The sequence below is a fragment of the Tasmannia lanceolata genome, unplaced genomic scaffold (genome assembly GCF_043159265.1).
Source record: "Tasmannia lanceolata isolate RefF3 unplaced genomic scaffold, GAP_Taslan_0.1 ptg000002l, whole genome shotgun sequence".
NCBI lineage: Eukaryota > Viridiplantae > Streptophyta > Magnoliopsida > Canellales > Winteraceae > Tasmannia > Tasmannia lanceolata.
In genome coordinates, this window is record NW_027518679.1 from 56,639,841 (window position 1) to 56,656,070 (window position 16,230).

Sequence of the window (16,230 nt, forward strand, 5' to 3'; positions counted from 1 at the left end):
CATTAGCAAGATCCATGGACACAATTTAGATCCCTATCGTAGGATCCGAAATTCTTACCGATCAGATCTAGACAGCTAGCAAAAACATGTGGGACAGTCTTAAATCTGCTTTTATTATACTATTTTACCAAAAAAAAACCCTCCAATTTTTTATAATTTTAAGTAATATTTTAGGAATATTTTATTAAAAATAAGTCATGAATTTTTTTTCAAAGGGATTTGTTTTCAGTTTTTTATCATTCATCTTCCTCAAATCTCGAGTCACCCTCTTCTCTTCCTTCTCTAACCATTGATCCTAAGTCTTAACGCACTGTTCGACGGCCTTCAGGTCACCCTCACCCTCTTCTGAGAATTTTAACCATGTACGGCATTCAAATGATTCGATTTGAAATGGATCATGACCAAGACATGGGAAGCAAGATCCAAATCCGTCTCAACTATTAAAGAATTTGAATGGATCGTGACTAAGACATGGCTATATATCCGATCTTATGCGGATCCCTCGACATCCTTACTAGATACCTTCAAATTCATGCTTAATTAGTTGTACTTTTTTTTTTGTCCTATCATTTTATGTACAATTTTGCACACAAGTGATCCTTATATTTTTTTTTTTGGGAGGGTGTATGTTCTTCATCTTTTGACAAGTAAACATTAGTAAAGAATTGTATTAAATTTTAATTTGTAGCAATCGAGTCATCTTATTTAAATTTCCTTTGAATAGTTTTTTTATTGTGAGCCTTTTGTCTATCTATTTATATTATTCTCCCATGCATAGCATGGGCTTTCTTGCTAGTTGTATAAGGAGGGTTGGTTCAAGTAGCTGTTCTCAATCTCTGTCACACGTGACCTGTGCATGATTCGTACAACTAATTATTTTTTGGGGCCTATAGGGAAGGGACGATGATGAAAAAGAAATACAATATGGGAAGTGATATATTTGCCATTTTTTTTACTAGGGACAGCCCCCTGAAGTGTATCTATGGGTACTCTTTTAAACTAGAGGGGGCTCTCCCAAGTAAAACAAGGGGCCGAATGTATCATTTCCTTACAATAATCTCTAAATTGTAACCATCATTAGTTGCTTGCAAAATGGGTAGTTCTTCAAGTGGTATCGGCATGATTAATGCCGCAATGCCACCAATGGTCATTTACCAGGGCATAATGTAGAAGAATTAAATACTTAAGTGGATGTTGGATCTAGGGAGAAATTATAAAAAATAGTTTTCTATGAAAAATAATATTCCTTGGAAAAAAATCAGGGTCCAGTTGGTTTGGATTTTTCTTTGAAAATAGGGAAGCCTTTTTATTCTTGAAAAAAAAATCAAGAAAAATAAGTTTAAGAAAATAGTTCTATTTCTTTGGACGTAAATTTTGTTTTATGTTGTAAAAATGAACATAAAATAAATTGAGAAAAGTACGGAATATGGGCACATGTTTCGAGGAATTGCGGATTTTGGGTACCTTTTAAAACAAGAATGAAACACGGGTGATTCTTCAAAATCTAGTCGTAAAAAGACCCTGATACCCTTCTGACATCAACAGGAATTTCCTTTTTCATTACTGCCCATTAAATTGGCGCGCTTCACCAGGCTACTTTTGGTTCGTCTGAATGTGTATTTGAACCGACAGAACCTTGGGTTCATTTCTATCTTGGCAGTCGGAAATAACTAGAGACGGGTAGATGCTTGACACGTGTCGAAAAACTTTTTGTAACTCCGGCGCCTTTATATGGAACGGTGCCGTCTTCTAATAATACCACCTCTCTGTATGAGATTCCGCCGGCGTACCCATTATTTCCACCGGCATACCCCTTGATATTTTGCCGCGTACTTCTTAATCTGGCGGCGTACTCGATACGTTTGGAACATATGTTTGAACCCAGAAAATCTGGCAACGTACTCGATATTCTGGCGGCGTACTCTAGAATCCGCCGGGGTACTCATTATTTCCGCTGGCGTACCTATTATTTTCACCGGCGTACCCATTATTTTCACTGGCGTGCCCCATTATTTTCGCCGGCGTACACCCTATTCCCGGTGGCGTACCCTTAATATTCTGGGTGCGTACTCAATACGTTTTGAACACATGTTTGAACCCAGAAAATCCGACGGCGTACTTAATATCTTTGAACAATGAGTGTTTCGCGTACTTGATATTCCGACGGCGTTCTCAGCCAAAAGAGACGTGAGAAACAATAACATATTCAATAACGTCGTCGGTTCTAAGCTAAAAGAGACGTATTCAATAACGTTACCGTTATAAGCCAAAAGAGAAGTGAGGACCAAAGAGAAGTGAAAAGATTCTAAGCCAAAAGAGACGTATTCAATAACGTTACCGTTCTAAGCCAGAAGAGAAGTGAGAAAAGATAATGATTAACTTTGGGTTGTCAGTGTTCCAAAAAGTTTTCCAACACGTGTCAAGCATCCATCCGTCTCTAGTTATTTCCGACGACCAAGATAGAAACGATTCCAAGGTTCTGTCAGTTCAAATACACATTCACACAAACCAAAAAAAGCGTCGTGAAGCACACCAATTTAATAGGCAGTAATGAAAAATGAGGACTGTCGATGTCAGAAGGGTATCAGGGTCTTTTTACCACCCGATTTTGAATAATCGTCCGTGTTTCATTCTTGTTTTAAAAGGCATCCGAAATCCATAATTCCTCGAAACATGTGCCACATTCCGTACTTTTCTCAAACAAATTTTACGTCCATTTTCACGTGGAGTCGAATTCAATGAAAACTTCTTGAAAAATATTTTCCATACATCCAAAGATTCCAAACAATCAGGAATGAGAAATGTTTTTCGTAAACATTGAATTTACTTTTTTTAAATTATTTTTTAGGTTAAGAGGAAGGATTTCGTTTGGAAGATAAAGACAAAATCCCATGTTGCGACGCATGCGGAAAAAACAATGAAATGACAAATGCAAAATAAGTTGGAAATTGGAATTGACCAGATCGTTGGTCAATTACACTTTCGTCCTTATTTTCCAAACGAAATCCCGTTTTGGAAGTGTTTGCCAAAAAAGTTACTGAAAAATCCCAAGAAGAAAGGTCCTTGATCCTTCATGGGTCTCAACTCTCAAGTGTCGTTCCCCACCGAGAGAATCTAAACCGTTGATTTTTTATAGTTCTTTATCTTACGTGTGAGATATCTGTTCAAGATGGGACCAATACCACGTGGGTTGCCTTGTGATGCTTTATAAGATCAACGGTTTTGATCTCACATACCCCCATACCCCTCTCCCCCAATTACCGTTGATTTTAAAAGTGACCTTTTCTATTATTTTTATGTTGGATTGCTTTTTGCTGATTCACTACTCTGAAACAAGCTGTGAACCTTAAATCATTACAGGATGATCTTAAACACCCGTTTAAAAGAAGATTTGTATGCATTTGATGTGGATAGTTGATTAAATTGGGACCCACTATAATGGGAGTTACTATTCAATGGTCTAGATCATTAGCATGTATCAAACACATACCAAATTAGAGACACAAAGGGCAAGCTTGGCAACAATGAAAAATAATTTGGGAGAAGAAGAGAGATTCGAAGGGGTAGTGAGCTAAGAGCATGGTTTTAAATTTCGACCGAAATTTCGGATTTCGGTGGAGACCGACACCAAAATCACCCAAAACCGAAACGGTCATTTATTTCGGCCGAGGTTGAAATTTCACCCAAAAAATCTGTTTCTTTTTATATTAATTTAATATTTCACCGAAATTTCGGTAACTTTCTGCCGAAATTTAACATTGAATTTGGGTTTTGTACCAGATTTCGACCGAGACCGAAATTTCAAAATTTCAAGGTCCGAAACCGAAATTTTAAACCTTGGGTAGGAGAGCACGGAATATAATTAAAAAAAATAGGGAAAACAAAAAATCTAGTCCTGTCACATGCTCTGCTCACTCATGGCCCTCTCAAATCTCTCACTATTGTTTTTCTCACTTGGCACTTGGGTAAACAAAGATTTCCTGATTTCTTTTTCCTGACTACCAAACATGCCCTGACATTTGAAACGACAAAAAATAAAATATTGAATATTGAATATTGAATATTGAATATTGAATATTGAACAATGATGTAAACAGTTTTTTCTCCTCCATAATTTCATGTAAAACGAGGTTCCCTTTTTAAAACAAAAAACTCGTTAAATATTGATAACACGTGCTACCCGCGATATTTTACAAGATCAACGGTCTGGATTCAAGTGGGACCCAAATATTGATCTTTAGCATAGATCCAACGGTGATCATCTGCCTCGCCCATCTTAATTAAAAAAAAGAAAAGGCAAGTGATATATTCTCCCCTTGTTTTACTTGGGACAGCCCCTCTAGCGTACTATTTATCACTAGAGGGGCTGTCCCAGGTAAAAAAAAAAGGCTTTATTAATTAGCGTGTAGAAAAAATTTAGAAATTTGATTTGGTCACGCCACTTTCGATTTTCTCGCATGTTTTAACGCAATTCACGCTTTCTTCTTCCTTATTGGCCCACCCCTCCCCAAAAAAAAGACTGTATCTCAACCGTCGATATAGAACCTCGATCGAGCGGACTAAATCTCAGTTCCATAGTATTGTCATAATAGTTAAAACAGTGGGCCCACCAATCCAAAACACAACAAGTCATTCTCATTCCTATTCTATATATCTATTCTATTCCACTCATATCAAATCCCAACTCAAATCTCTGATAACAAAAAAATATCCCTCTCTCTCTCTAGGGTTTCAGATTCTCTCGAAATCTCCAAACTTCCTTCTCAGATATGGAATTCGGCTGATCTCTGTTTGGCGTGGTGTGAGATGAGATCTGGAGCGTAGATTGATGGAGGTGAGCTACCATGACAGGAATGAGAGATGGAGTTTCTGCAGGGGGTGGCATTAACATTTTGAGCCTCAATAGTATTAGTAGTGGTAGTAGTAGTAGTAGTAATGCTCTGTATTCTCCGGCAAAAGAGAAGGCCATCACGAGAGGAGTTTATAATAACCGGTCGCCGGTGATTCTTCGCCGGTGCCGGAAACTTCTCGGCGCGGCCAAGGTTAAGCTTTTACTTGGGGTTTGTGTGCTCTTTGCCTTATTTCTTATTGCAAGCAGGACGGGTGCTTTGATGGGATGGAACCCTCATCCTTCTTCCTCTGTTTCTTCTCCTTCCAGGTACAATTTATTTGGATTGGAAGAAAAACTTTTCTGATGGGAAATTTTTTTCTTTCAACAATTTAGAGGGAAATGATATGATTATGGTTAATTTCATAATTTGGACGGATTTTATCATAAATTTTAAGTCCTTTTGAATAAAATTTGAATTGGGTTGGTTCCAATTATCTTTTTTGGTCTGTAAAAAAGGAGGAAATTTTAGAAATATTTTTTACTTTTGCAAACTTTTCCATGATTTTCTTGCTATCCAAACAGGGACTTAAGTTTATATTTTGTGGGATTTTCTCTCTAGTTTGGTATGGATAGGAGTGTTAGAGATAAGGGTTATCTTGATTGGATTGGGTATGAGTTTTAGAGGAAGTGGTCAAGTGGGTTTTCTATAAATAACATGTAAGTTGTCTTTTTCAACAAGTGTCTACACTTGATTTGTTATTAAGACTCTAATGAAGTCGAGGCATGGACTCTTCTCACTTGTCTCTAGAACTTTTATGCTGTTTTAGTGGGTAAATTCTTCAAGGGAGACTTTTTTTTTTTTTTGAATGATGTGTTCAAGGGAAATTAGTTTGGGTAAATTCCCCAACTAGTTTGGGACAAAGGCTTTGTTGAGTTGAGTTGATGTGTTCAAGGGAAACTCTTCTATTGTCATTTTATGGGTAAAAAAGCAACTGATAATAGGGTTTCATATTTATCCTGGTATATTTCTGTTGGCTTTTCATACATTTAGAGAAAAAGCTAATGATGCAATTGATAATTTGGCTAGAGTGTGCTAAGAAAAGACTTGGTTGTAGGGAAAGCTCAAGATCTGTTGATTTTGTATTTTGTAACTCAATGAGGTTTTTCTCTCTTCTTTAACAATGTTTTGGCGACTATCCAAAATAAGAATTTCTCTCTCTAGTTTTTTTCTTTGTATTTCCATCTTTTTTATAGAATTTTTGGTAATTTAGCTGTTGAAAGAAAAAAGCTGATTTGTGAATCTTCATTTCGATGCTTGGAATATTTGGTGGGATGCACTTTTTCTCATGCTTGGATTAGATTTGGATAGGAGCCACACTTAGATTAGATTTGGATAAGAACCACACTTGGATTAAATTTGGATAGGAGCCACACTTCCATTGCAAAACGAAGCTTCCTTTATCTTTCCTAGTTTTCCTTTTGTATTGGCATTTTCTCAATCACATTTTTTCACAAGTTCTTAAAGAATAATGTTTGTAGGAAGATTTTGGGTAACATTATTCAATGCTAATACCAATTCCACATATAGAGAGGCAAGTACTGTCAAATTAGGAATTATACAATGCTTGCCTCACAAAATTACATTGTTTTCCCCAGAAAACAAATAATTTCGCCAAGTTACATGGTTCAACGATCCATACCATTCAACTGGTGTGCATCTCTGTCCATGGGCCATGCCTGAGAAAACTCCTCTACCAAGGAACCATATCCGATGGTCAATGTTTAGTAGAAAAATTCTACTTGTTGGATGATTAGATTGTCTAATGGGAAAACTTTTGGGACTTGGCCCATCATGATGTGCCGACTAGATGAATGGTTTAGAGCATCACTATGGAGAGTGCCACTTGCACGATTGTTTGATCCATCTCACACGTCCTTTTACTTGGATTGAGCATTGTATAATTGTCTTAATCAGAATGCCCTACTGAAATATTTTGAGTGTAGATTGAATAATTTTATTTTATGTTATTTTTTTTAAAATGGTAGATTGGATAAATACATTTGCAGCTAGTATCATGCAGTCACAAATATGTCTCTGGGATTCCTCAGGAAGGGAGGAAGGGTGTATCTCTGGATTTTTTAATTTTTTTTGTTATTTTCAGGTTTATATAAAAACAATGCTTGAAAAATAAATTATTTTAAAATTTAAGAACAAAATTAGGATAACAAATAATATTGTGAACCTATGCAATAGTTTCATCATATGGTAAAAGTAAAATATGATTATAGTAAAAGATGCTTCTTACTTAGCGAGGTCCTATGTTTTGTGTGGTGGGTGAACTTCTTTTATGTCTAAATTTATCTTGTTTTGTAAGTTGAAGTGACACATATATACTATCCTTCCTAATACATTATTTATTCATTACTCGCCTAGCTGAAAAAGGCAAAATAGTGGAACCACCTCACATGGAACATGATTTATAACTTGGTGGGAGATCGTAAATTTCACATAGTTTCAAAGAGAGGATTGTGAATGAAGCATCCATTTGCTAGGCCATGTAAGTATGACACTCGGCATTTCAGATTTTCCAAGATCTATTCAATTTTTTTGGAAAATATTTGAATAGCAATAAGAAATCATTAGAACAGGCTGAAAAGAATCATGACAATCCCGATCGGGTTGATCAGGCAATAAAGACACACCAAGACTGTAAAATAGAATATCACTAAACTAATAAACTTATAGGGCCTAATCAAACCAGAACCCAATCAAACGGTTCCTACAGAGGCATAGAATCTCTATTAATTATCTCAGGCCAGGACACCCCCTCATTAGAAAGTCTGTCCACCTCGCTGTTCAGTTCTCATTGCACATGACAGAAACAGATATGATATTATAGCTCCCTACGTTTGAAAGACTTCATCAAATACTTTCAAGAATAGCCCTGCTCGATTTTGCACCATTTGATCAAGTTAAGGGAACCTCTTCAAGTAAGAATCCTTACCTAGGAAGGTAATCGGCAATCTGACACCAGCCTAGGTGCCAAGGCTTCTGCCTCATTGGAGATTTTGTCAACTGGTCCAACAAAGGTGTGAGCCTCACTACTCCATTTTTGTTACTGAAAATTGCTCCTATTCTTGCAAATAAGATCTCCATTTTCTTCTGATCATAGAGAACTACACCCCATTGAAACATTCCGTCATTACAGCTCACTACGTCAATTCCCCAATGACTTCCTTTTTTAAGATTTTAAGATTGTCAACTCACTGCTTTTTCTTCCAAAAATCCTCTTATTATCGTCTAACCAAATTGTCCACAAAGTTGCTGGAACAGTTTCCATTGCACCCGCCCTCTCAACGACCAGGCTGGGGCAATCCATGCTACCCATCCAATTGCGGCCAAACAGCGTGAAAATATGATGCCAAAATTCAGCAGCAGCTAGACATGAATAAGGAGATGGTTCAATGATTCTTCTGCGTTAGAACACATGCAGCAGCTGGACAATTTTAATTCTTGATCTAAGACATTCAATAGAATTATGCGCCAAACAGGATGAAAGTATGATTCCTCAATTTATCAGCAGCTGGACAATGAATGAGATGATTCCGTGATTCCTCCGAATTTTACAATTCTAAATCTGTCCATCAAGGTAGACTAATACTCCATCAGTCCATCCCACAAAGAGACTCATACAGACACCACTGCTGGTTCTCATCCTTCAATGATGAAAGATCAATGCTAGTATTCCTCCAATATTATCACCCATGCAGTTTACCATTTAAAGTCATCAAAAACAACTTTCACCAAGGGGGCAATGTTTTCATTTTTGGTTTCAGCCGCCATGGAAACGGAAATATTTCGGTTTTGGTTGGAAATTTCAGTGGAAATCCTGTAAAATCATAGAAACGTATGAAAACACGTGCAAATGATAGAATTTTTAGATGAGACTCCAGGAAATGTTAGAATAAGTACAAATACACACTTCGAAAGCCTCATATAAGCCAGATGGTCACCTATAGAGTTTAACAACATTGAACAAGTATAGGGAATCCAGGGCCCTCTGGTATTGGAGGCCTTTTGAGGAATGGGGTTTGGGTGGGGGGGAGAGAGATTTAAGCATTCAGTGGACCGATCGGGGTGGCAGACGCAAATGAGGCAGAATTTAGAGCTGTGTACCATGGAGTAAAGCTTCTCCAAAATGTGGACCTCAACAAGGTGGCAGTCGAAGGGGACTCACTTAATGTCATTAGATGGCTGAGAGTTTCAAAAGCGGTACCTTGGAGGTTTGCCTCTTTATTTGATGAAATTAAGGATCGAATTGGTGGCGCATCCATGTCGTTCTATCAGGCGGTCAGCAAATGGCAAGGCGGACAGATTAGCTAGAGAAGGGGTGTCGAAAGAGAGCGTAGAGCTCTTCGATTTCCTCCCTCCCTAGCTAGTTGAATGATGAATTTTATAGATGTTTCCTTTTTATGCTTAGCTTTGTATTTTCTGGGACCCTCTCGGTCTCCTTTCTGTTAATGAAATTCTTTTGCCATTCAAAAAAAAAAACATTGAACAACTAGTGGCATGCGCGTTGCGCATGTTTGATATTTCAGTATATTCCACATTTCAGATTCATATAAATATTTATGCATAATAAATACACACACCACCTTTCACATGCCATTCATATAAATATAATTACGGTTTTGGTTTCAGTATGCATTTCGGTTTCAGTATGTATTTCAGCGGGGATGGAAATGGAAATATTTCAGTTGTTTTGTGTCGGTTTAGGTGGAAATTTGAACCCATGCCAAGGGGTAATCATTCACACACCCCAAGGATGGGGTTTTCAATTTTGAATCCTTTGATGGTAGTATGTTCATTCACTTGAAAACAAGTATGTGTAGATGCACTATTTTTTGTTGTTTGTGTTGCTGGTGTTATTTGGTCTTAAACCTGACCCCGTGCTCATGCGTTGGTCTTGTTTCATATTCACACTTGTCCATATTCTTCTAATGTGTCCTGGACTCACCATATTACTTAGTTAATTAGTTTATTGTCCCTGGAAACTGTTACAAAGCTTGCTCATCTGGCTCATAGTGGGCTCTAAAAGAACTAGGGGAAGTTCATCTAATTAATAAACAAATTATCTAATATGTTGTAGCAGCTTGAATTTTTTGGAACCATGATATCTGAGATTTTATTGTTGCTTGTAGGGGTGGCTACACTGTGCTGATAAACACTTGGAAGCGCAATTCTCTTCTCAAGCAAGCTGTGGCTCATTATGCATCTTGTAGTGGGGCTGATGCAATACGTGTAATCTGGAGTGAACGCGATCCACCATCAGACAGTCTGAAAGCCTACCTTAGGAAAATTGTACTGTCGAAGTCTCAAAGTGCTCACAAACCTAACTTCAGGTTTGACCTAAATGAGGAGGATAATCTGAATAATAGGTTTAAGCCAATTAAGAACCCCAGAACAGATGCAATTTTTTCAGTTGATGATGACGTAGTTGTTCCTTGCCATACTTTGGATTTCACATTCACAGTATGGCAAAGTGCTCCCGACACTATGGTGGGATTTGTTCCACGCATGCATTGGTTGGATGAGGAGGTGCGTTATTTCTTGCAGGCTAATGAGATACTATAATTAAAGTTGTGACTGTTGAATGATCTGTTTGCTGGAATTTACAATAAAAAAAATATCGGCTATATGTTACTGTGTGCTTCATTCCAGTTCCTATAGATTTTTGACAATTGAAAGCTGCAAGATATGTTTAGGGCGATGATTCTCCCCCGCCCCCCTCCTCCTCCTCTTAGGATTATGCGCCCCCATTTTGTCTGCCACAATTCACGTGACAAGGAGGGCGCATAATCCTGGGGGGCGGGGCGTGAAAAAATCATCTCCCTATGTTTATTCATTTACTATCAACTGGATATCAGTAGTGCTGATATGGAATATAACCATTCCATCTGCATATCGGATGTTAGGGATGAGGGGTTAATGTAGGTAAGGATTACAAGCAGTAAAGAAGGCTTCACTCCTAATTAGAAGTACAAGTTTTAGAGATACATAGATTCACATGTTTTATTCATGTAGATTTAATGTTCAGTTTTTGAAAAAAGATCTACATAAGTTTCATTCAAAGCTTAAGATGAGTTTTTAAGTTTTAAATAAACTATTTTTTTAAAGAGGAAACTGTTGGTGAGCTTAAGCTCACCAAAGTTATGGTGAGCTAGCTTGCCCAATCACATGGGTCCCACATTTTGGGGAGTGATCCAAACCATTCATTTGCAAGGCCTTATCATAGATAGGGGGTGTACCAAAAATCAGCTCCATAGGATCATCCTAACCCCTCCATTTGTGGAGGACAAAAATGGGGCAGATTTGTGTCTGTCCATTTTTGTCCTCCACAAATGGAGGGGTTAGGATGATCCTATGGAGCTGATTTTTGGTACACCCCCCATCTATGTAAGGGACTTTCAAATGAATGGTTTGGATCATCCTAACAAAGTGGGCCCCCATGTGATTGGGCAAGCTAGCTCACTATAAGTTTGGTGAGCTTAAGCTCACCAACAGTTTCCTCTTTTTTAAATGCGCTCCATTGGTATTATCAAAAGCGTTAACTTACCAACTTCTCCAAAAGCTTAAGCTGTTGGAGAAAGGCGTTATTTATCTTTTATACTTTAACAAAAAGGATAAATAGTATATTACTATAAAGTAATCACTTAAGTATAATTACGAGGACGCACATAGGAAGCGTGTGGGAAGCTCTCTTTCCCTAAATTTGGGAAGCAAGTAGAACTTAGGTTCCGAAGCGAGATTCCCAACCAACTAGGAAGTTTCCAACAACTATGTGTTAAACTACAAAATGTGTAATGTGCAAAATCTTAAAAGCATATTGGTAACATAGCGAATGCTTTAGGGCATTCGCTTTACATTTCATATGCTCAAGGTTAAAGCCTTAAGCACATGAATATTGGTTGTAAACTAAGTTGTAGACGTTGACTATTTGTTACAACCAAATGCATAACTACTGTTAACTTACCAACTTCTCCAAAAGCTTAAGCTGTTGGAGAAAGGCGTTATTTATCTTTAATACTTTAACACTCCCCGCACGTGTGGCCCACTTGGCAAACACGTGGCACATGTGGTCTCACTTTGGGCCAACCATCGCATGTGGATTTTTGTTATCCGGGAGGTTTGAACTCGAGACCTTTGGCTCTGATACCATGTTAACTTACCAACTTCTCCAAAAGCTTAAGCTGTTGGAGAAAGGCGTTATTTTTCTTTTATACTTTAACAACTACCATAGACAACTCTTGTGTATGCATATTGATAGATGATAACATAGGGAATGCTTTATGTTGCATATTCTCAAGCACCTAATCAACGTTAAAGCTTAAGCTTATGAATATTGGTTGTAAACTAAGTCCTAGGCGATGCCTATTTGCTACAACCAAATGCCTAACTGACATAGACAGCTCTTGTGTTGAAAGATTGTAGGATCATAGCACTGTTATTTATCAATTGCTTGTCCTCCTTATTGTGAATTAAAAAGTCTATGTAAGCATTTTAATCTCATCTTGCTTCTCCATAAAGCCATTTCAACTGATCTATAGAAAACCCGGTATTGTGCTGGCTGGTGTGGACTGAATTGCTAAATATGTTCTTTTACTGTTTCTTTGGTTTGGTAATCAGAAATAGAACTTGGAGAAACTACCATTTAACTTCTTCTTTTTTTTTGAAATGCCATTTAACTTAATTATACTGTCACTTGTGATTGCTGCAACTGCTCACATTGAAATTTTGGGTAGCCTCTCTCTGTGGTGCCCTTTCATTTAGTGTGTGTAGTGCAGCTTACATTGTGAATGTCAGAATCGAGTTTCCCTGTTCAGTAATAGTGACTTGAAAGGATTCTTTCAAATATATCCTTCTGTATCTATTTGGTAACCTCGGCTAAACTCAATGAAGACTAGGCGTTTAGCACTCATGATTATATTTATCTATATCAAATACACTGAAATTGTTTAGTCATGCGGTATTAATTTGTCTTGCGCATGAATTTAAATGAGTATCTAAGTGGAATTACTTGAAAGTTCTTTCATCGCTAGCCATCACCTGAATCCATGAATTCGGGGTATAGAGCTCTCTCACAGTATGGTTTATCACAAGGAATTCCTCTGGGTATTCCAATATGCAGATGTTGTCTTTTTACATAAGTTTCTTCATTTGCTACAGAAGGATGGTGTGGCATATTACAACTATGGAGGTTGGTGGTCAGTCTGGTGGATGGGTACTTACAGTATGGTTCTCTCGAAAGCAGCATTTTTTCACAGAAAGTACTTGGATTTGTACACTTACCAGATGCCTTCATCTATCCATGATTATGTAACTAGAGAAAGGTCTGTTCAGTACATCATTTCCATATATATTTTTGTTTTGACATGTTATTATGTCTACTATAGTTCATATTCATATATGTAAATTTCTTCGTGTTTTCTTGCAGAAATTGTGAAGATATTGCAATGTCTCTGCTTGTTGCTAATGCCACCGGTGCTCCTCCAATCTGGGTTAAAGGTAAGTAATGCTATTGATATAGACTATTGAAGGTGTATCTGAATGATTGTATTGTCAAATACCCCCATTAAGTGGCACTAAGAATGTCATTTACAAAAGAAAAATAAATTAGAGCATCAGCTATCATACCTTATGAAAATCTTAGTAAGATGAGCAAAATGGGTGAAAAATTCATCAGTGCTGCAAATTGTAGCAATTTGCTGGGACAGTAAGTCGCAATCAATTAAGTGGCAATACTCCATTTTCAGGTGTTGATACCATGTGGTAGCCAGCTATATATCACTTAATCTGCTTCCAGCAGTACTTTTCCAACTTTGTGTACCTTATCATGTAATGCTCTTTTCACTGGTATATGTATGTACTCACAACTCACAAGTGTCATTGGTTTACAAACTCTCTAATGTCAGATTGATCTGATTCCACTTCTAGAATCAAATTGGACTACTATGATTAGAAAATTCTGTGCAACAATATACCACTTGTAGCTATTCAATATATATACCACTTGTAGGCATAGTTTCAAAACTCCCCTGCGTCATCTCTCCGAGTTGACTCCCTTTTACATTGGCCGCATTCTTGTCTAGTCCTCATTTTTCCCTACAAAGTCAATCAAAACTCCTTTGACTCTCCTGAATTATGACCGTGTCAACTGATTACTCAGCCACATCAACTGGGTACTTAGGTTTGTTTTGTCTTTTTTCTTTCTCTTCGGGTTGTTTTCTCATGTATCCTCTGGGACTTTCTCGGTCTCTGTATGCTTTAATGGAATCTTTGCCATACAAAAAAAAAGTTGCTATCTTTGTTGGCAATTCTGACATAATGCTATTGAACTCCAGACTCACCGTTACTTAAGTTTGTGATTTCATATCTTTGTTATTTAAATTCATATATGTTGGTGATTTGAACCTTGGAGAAGTTATTGGATCTCCCAAGTGAATAAGTAATCATCATTACATGTTAATGAAATGTGATACCATACTTGTACACAGGAAAGATATATGAGATTGGAGCCACTGGCATCAGTAGCTTGAATGGCCATAACAACAGAAGGAACAAGTGCCTCAATGACTTCATTTCTCTCTATGGGACCATGCCTCTAGTTTCAACAAACCTGAAAGCAGTAGATGCACAACATGAATGGTTCTGGTAGTCTGCTCCTCTTCATTGAAATTCATCAGTTTTTTAGCATTTGTCCCTAGTTTTGAAGCCCGAAGAACACTCCAGTTAGTTGAATACTTCATTCAGAATGGTGTCGGCCCGTCGGAATCACACACAGTTCAGCTCAAGGTAGCTTCTTAATTCCAGGTATCTTTAATCATCAACTGTTGGTGTAATCCCAGGTATTGTTCCTAGCAGAGCTTGTAGTTTCTTATTCTTCCATTTGTTGAAATCATGATGCATATGGATATAATAATATATATGTATTTCTATTTACCATTAGTGTTCTGTTAAATAGTGGCAAATAAGGGTACAAATGGGAGGTGTTTAAGGGCTTGTTTGGCAACCATGAAAAAAAAGATTTCATGGAATATTAGTGGGGTCAGTTGTGTGAGATGGGTGGAGAGGGATAGACTTGACAGGGTGGGAGTGAAGGGGGGCATAAAGCCCATGAAAAAAGAGGAAAAGAACCCAATTTGAAGTAGCATATTTAGGGATTTCATGGTGCCCAAACATGCCCAAATGTACAGACGTTACCTCAAAAAATCCTCAAATTTGTAAGAACTTAGGCCCTGTTTGAATTGCAGGATTTATCTGGGAAATTTTGGAATCAAAATCCAAAACAAACAGGGCCTTAAGGAACCTTCAATTTCTGATGGTATCCATCTAAATTAACCATAAGCATATCGTTTCCCTCTAAATCATGAGAAGAAACATTTTCTCAAGTAAAAATTTTCTATAAAAAATGATATTTCTTGCAAGCCCCTGGGCTGTTTGGATTCTAAGAAACACATTTCTCGTGGAAATTTTTTAATTCTGCTCTCTCATGCAAAAGACAGCCACGAAATGCCTTTTCTGCAAAAATTCCCTGGCAAATCCCAACTTTTAATATGCAAGTGGAAAAGTGTAGATAAAGGAGTGTCATTATTAAAACAATGGTGTTTGGATATCGTTTCCTGAGTCCATTTGTTCCTTGGCTACAAGCCAAAGTCCAGGTTTCTTGTTGTGAAGTAATATACACCCTACTCCTTTTTACTTGGGACAGCCCTTTCTAGTGTATTTAAAGGGGTGCAACTTGGGTCATTTAAAGGGGTGCAACTTGGGTCGGGTTGGGTTCAACTTTTGGTAAAAAATGACCCGTACCTGACCGATTTTAAGGTAAAATCTCAACCATAATCGGATATTTGGATGATCATAGCCCCAGTGGTTCACACCTGTTGATTCTTTGCATGCTTCAATCTTAATTATAAATGAGATCAGTTTGCATGGGACTTGGACTTCTGTTGGTATGCCCATCAAATCAACAGTTCTTGTCTTGAAATCCGTTAGGGCCTGTTTGGATGCCGAGAAGATTTTGATTTGGATTTCTCACATTTGCAGCCAATTGATCCGGATCAAATCCTTGGATTTCCAAATCGGCAACTGACAATGAAAAAAATCAGATTTCCAAATATGCTGTGGAAATAAGTAATTGGAAATCCACAAATCTGGCAGCTTTCTTCTCCCTCTTTGCTCCTCAACCTCTCCCCTCCAGTAGAAAGTATCCCCTTCCCTCTTTCTCTCTCCCTCAACATGAGCTGCCAGATCTATTCATTTTGTATTCAAAACTCAATTCCAAATCCAAATACAAAATATGAGGTGTCCACAAAAAGGCCCTTAGTTATTTTCAATCGAG

The 16,230-nt window shown here is 37.6% G+C and overlaps 1 protein-coding gene across 1 annotated transcript; it reads left to right on the plus strand.

The window, feature by feature from the left end:
• The first annotated feature begins 4,668 nt into the window (after window positions 1–4,668).
• On the plus strand, window positions 4,669–14,837 carry LOC143880361 (glycosylinositol phosphorylceramide mannosyl transferase 1-like). Its single transcript, XM_077383279.1, has 5 exons — window positions 4,669–5,158; window positions 10,034–10,430; window positions 13,059–13,222; window positions 13,327–13,397; window positions 14,387–14,837. The coding sequence occupies exons 1-5, from the start codon at window positions 4,845–4,847 to the stop codon at window positions 14,545–14,547; spliced, it is 1,107 nt and encodes a 368-aa protein (XP_077239394.1). The 5' UTR covers window positions 4,669–4,844; the 3' UTR covers window positions 14,548–14,837.
• The last annotated feature ends 1,393 nt before the right edge of the window (window positions 14,838–16,230 follow it).

Excerpts from the sequence above, each read along its gene's own strand:
- LOC143880361 (XM_077383279.1), top strand. The coding sequence starts at position 4,845 with ATGACAGGAATGAGAGATGGAGTTTCTGCAGGGGGTGGCATTAACATT. Across the intron at positions 5,159-10,033 it reads TCTGTTTCTTCTCCTTCCAG|GGGTGGCTACACTGTGCTGA; the intron begins GTACAATTTATT and ends TGTTGCTTGTAG. Across the intron at positions 10,431-13,058 it reads TGCATTGGTTGGATGAGGAG|AAGGATGGTGTGGCATATTA; the intron begins GTGCGTTATTTC and ends CATTTGCTACAG.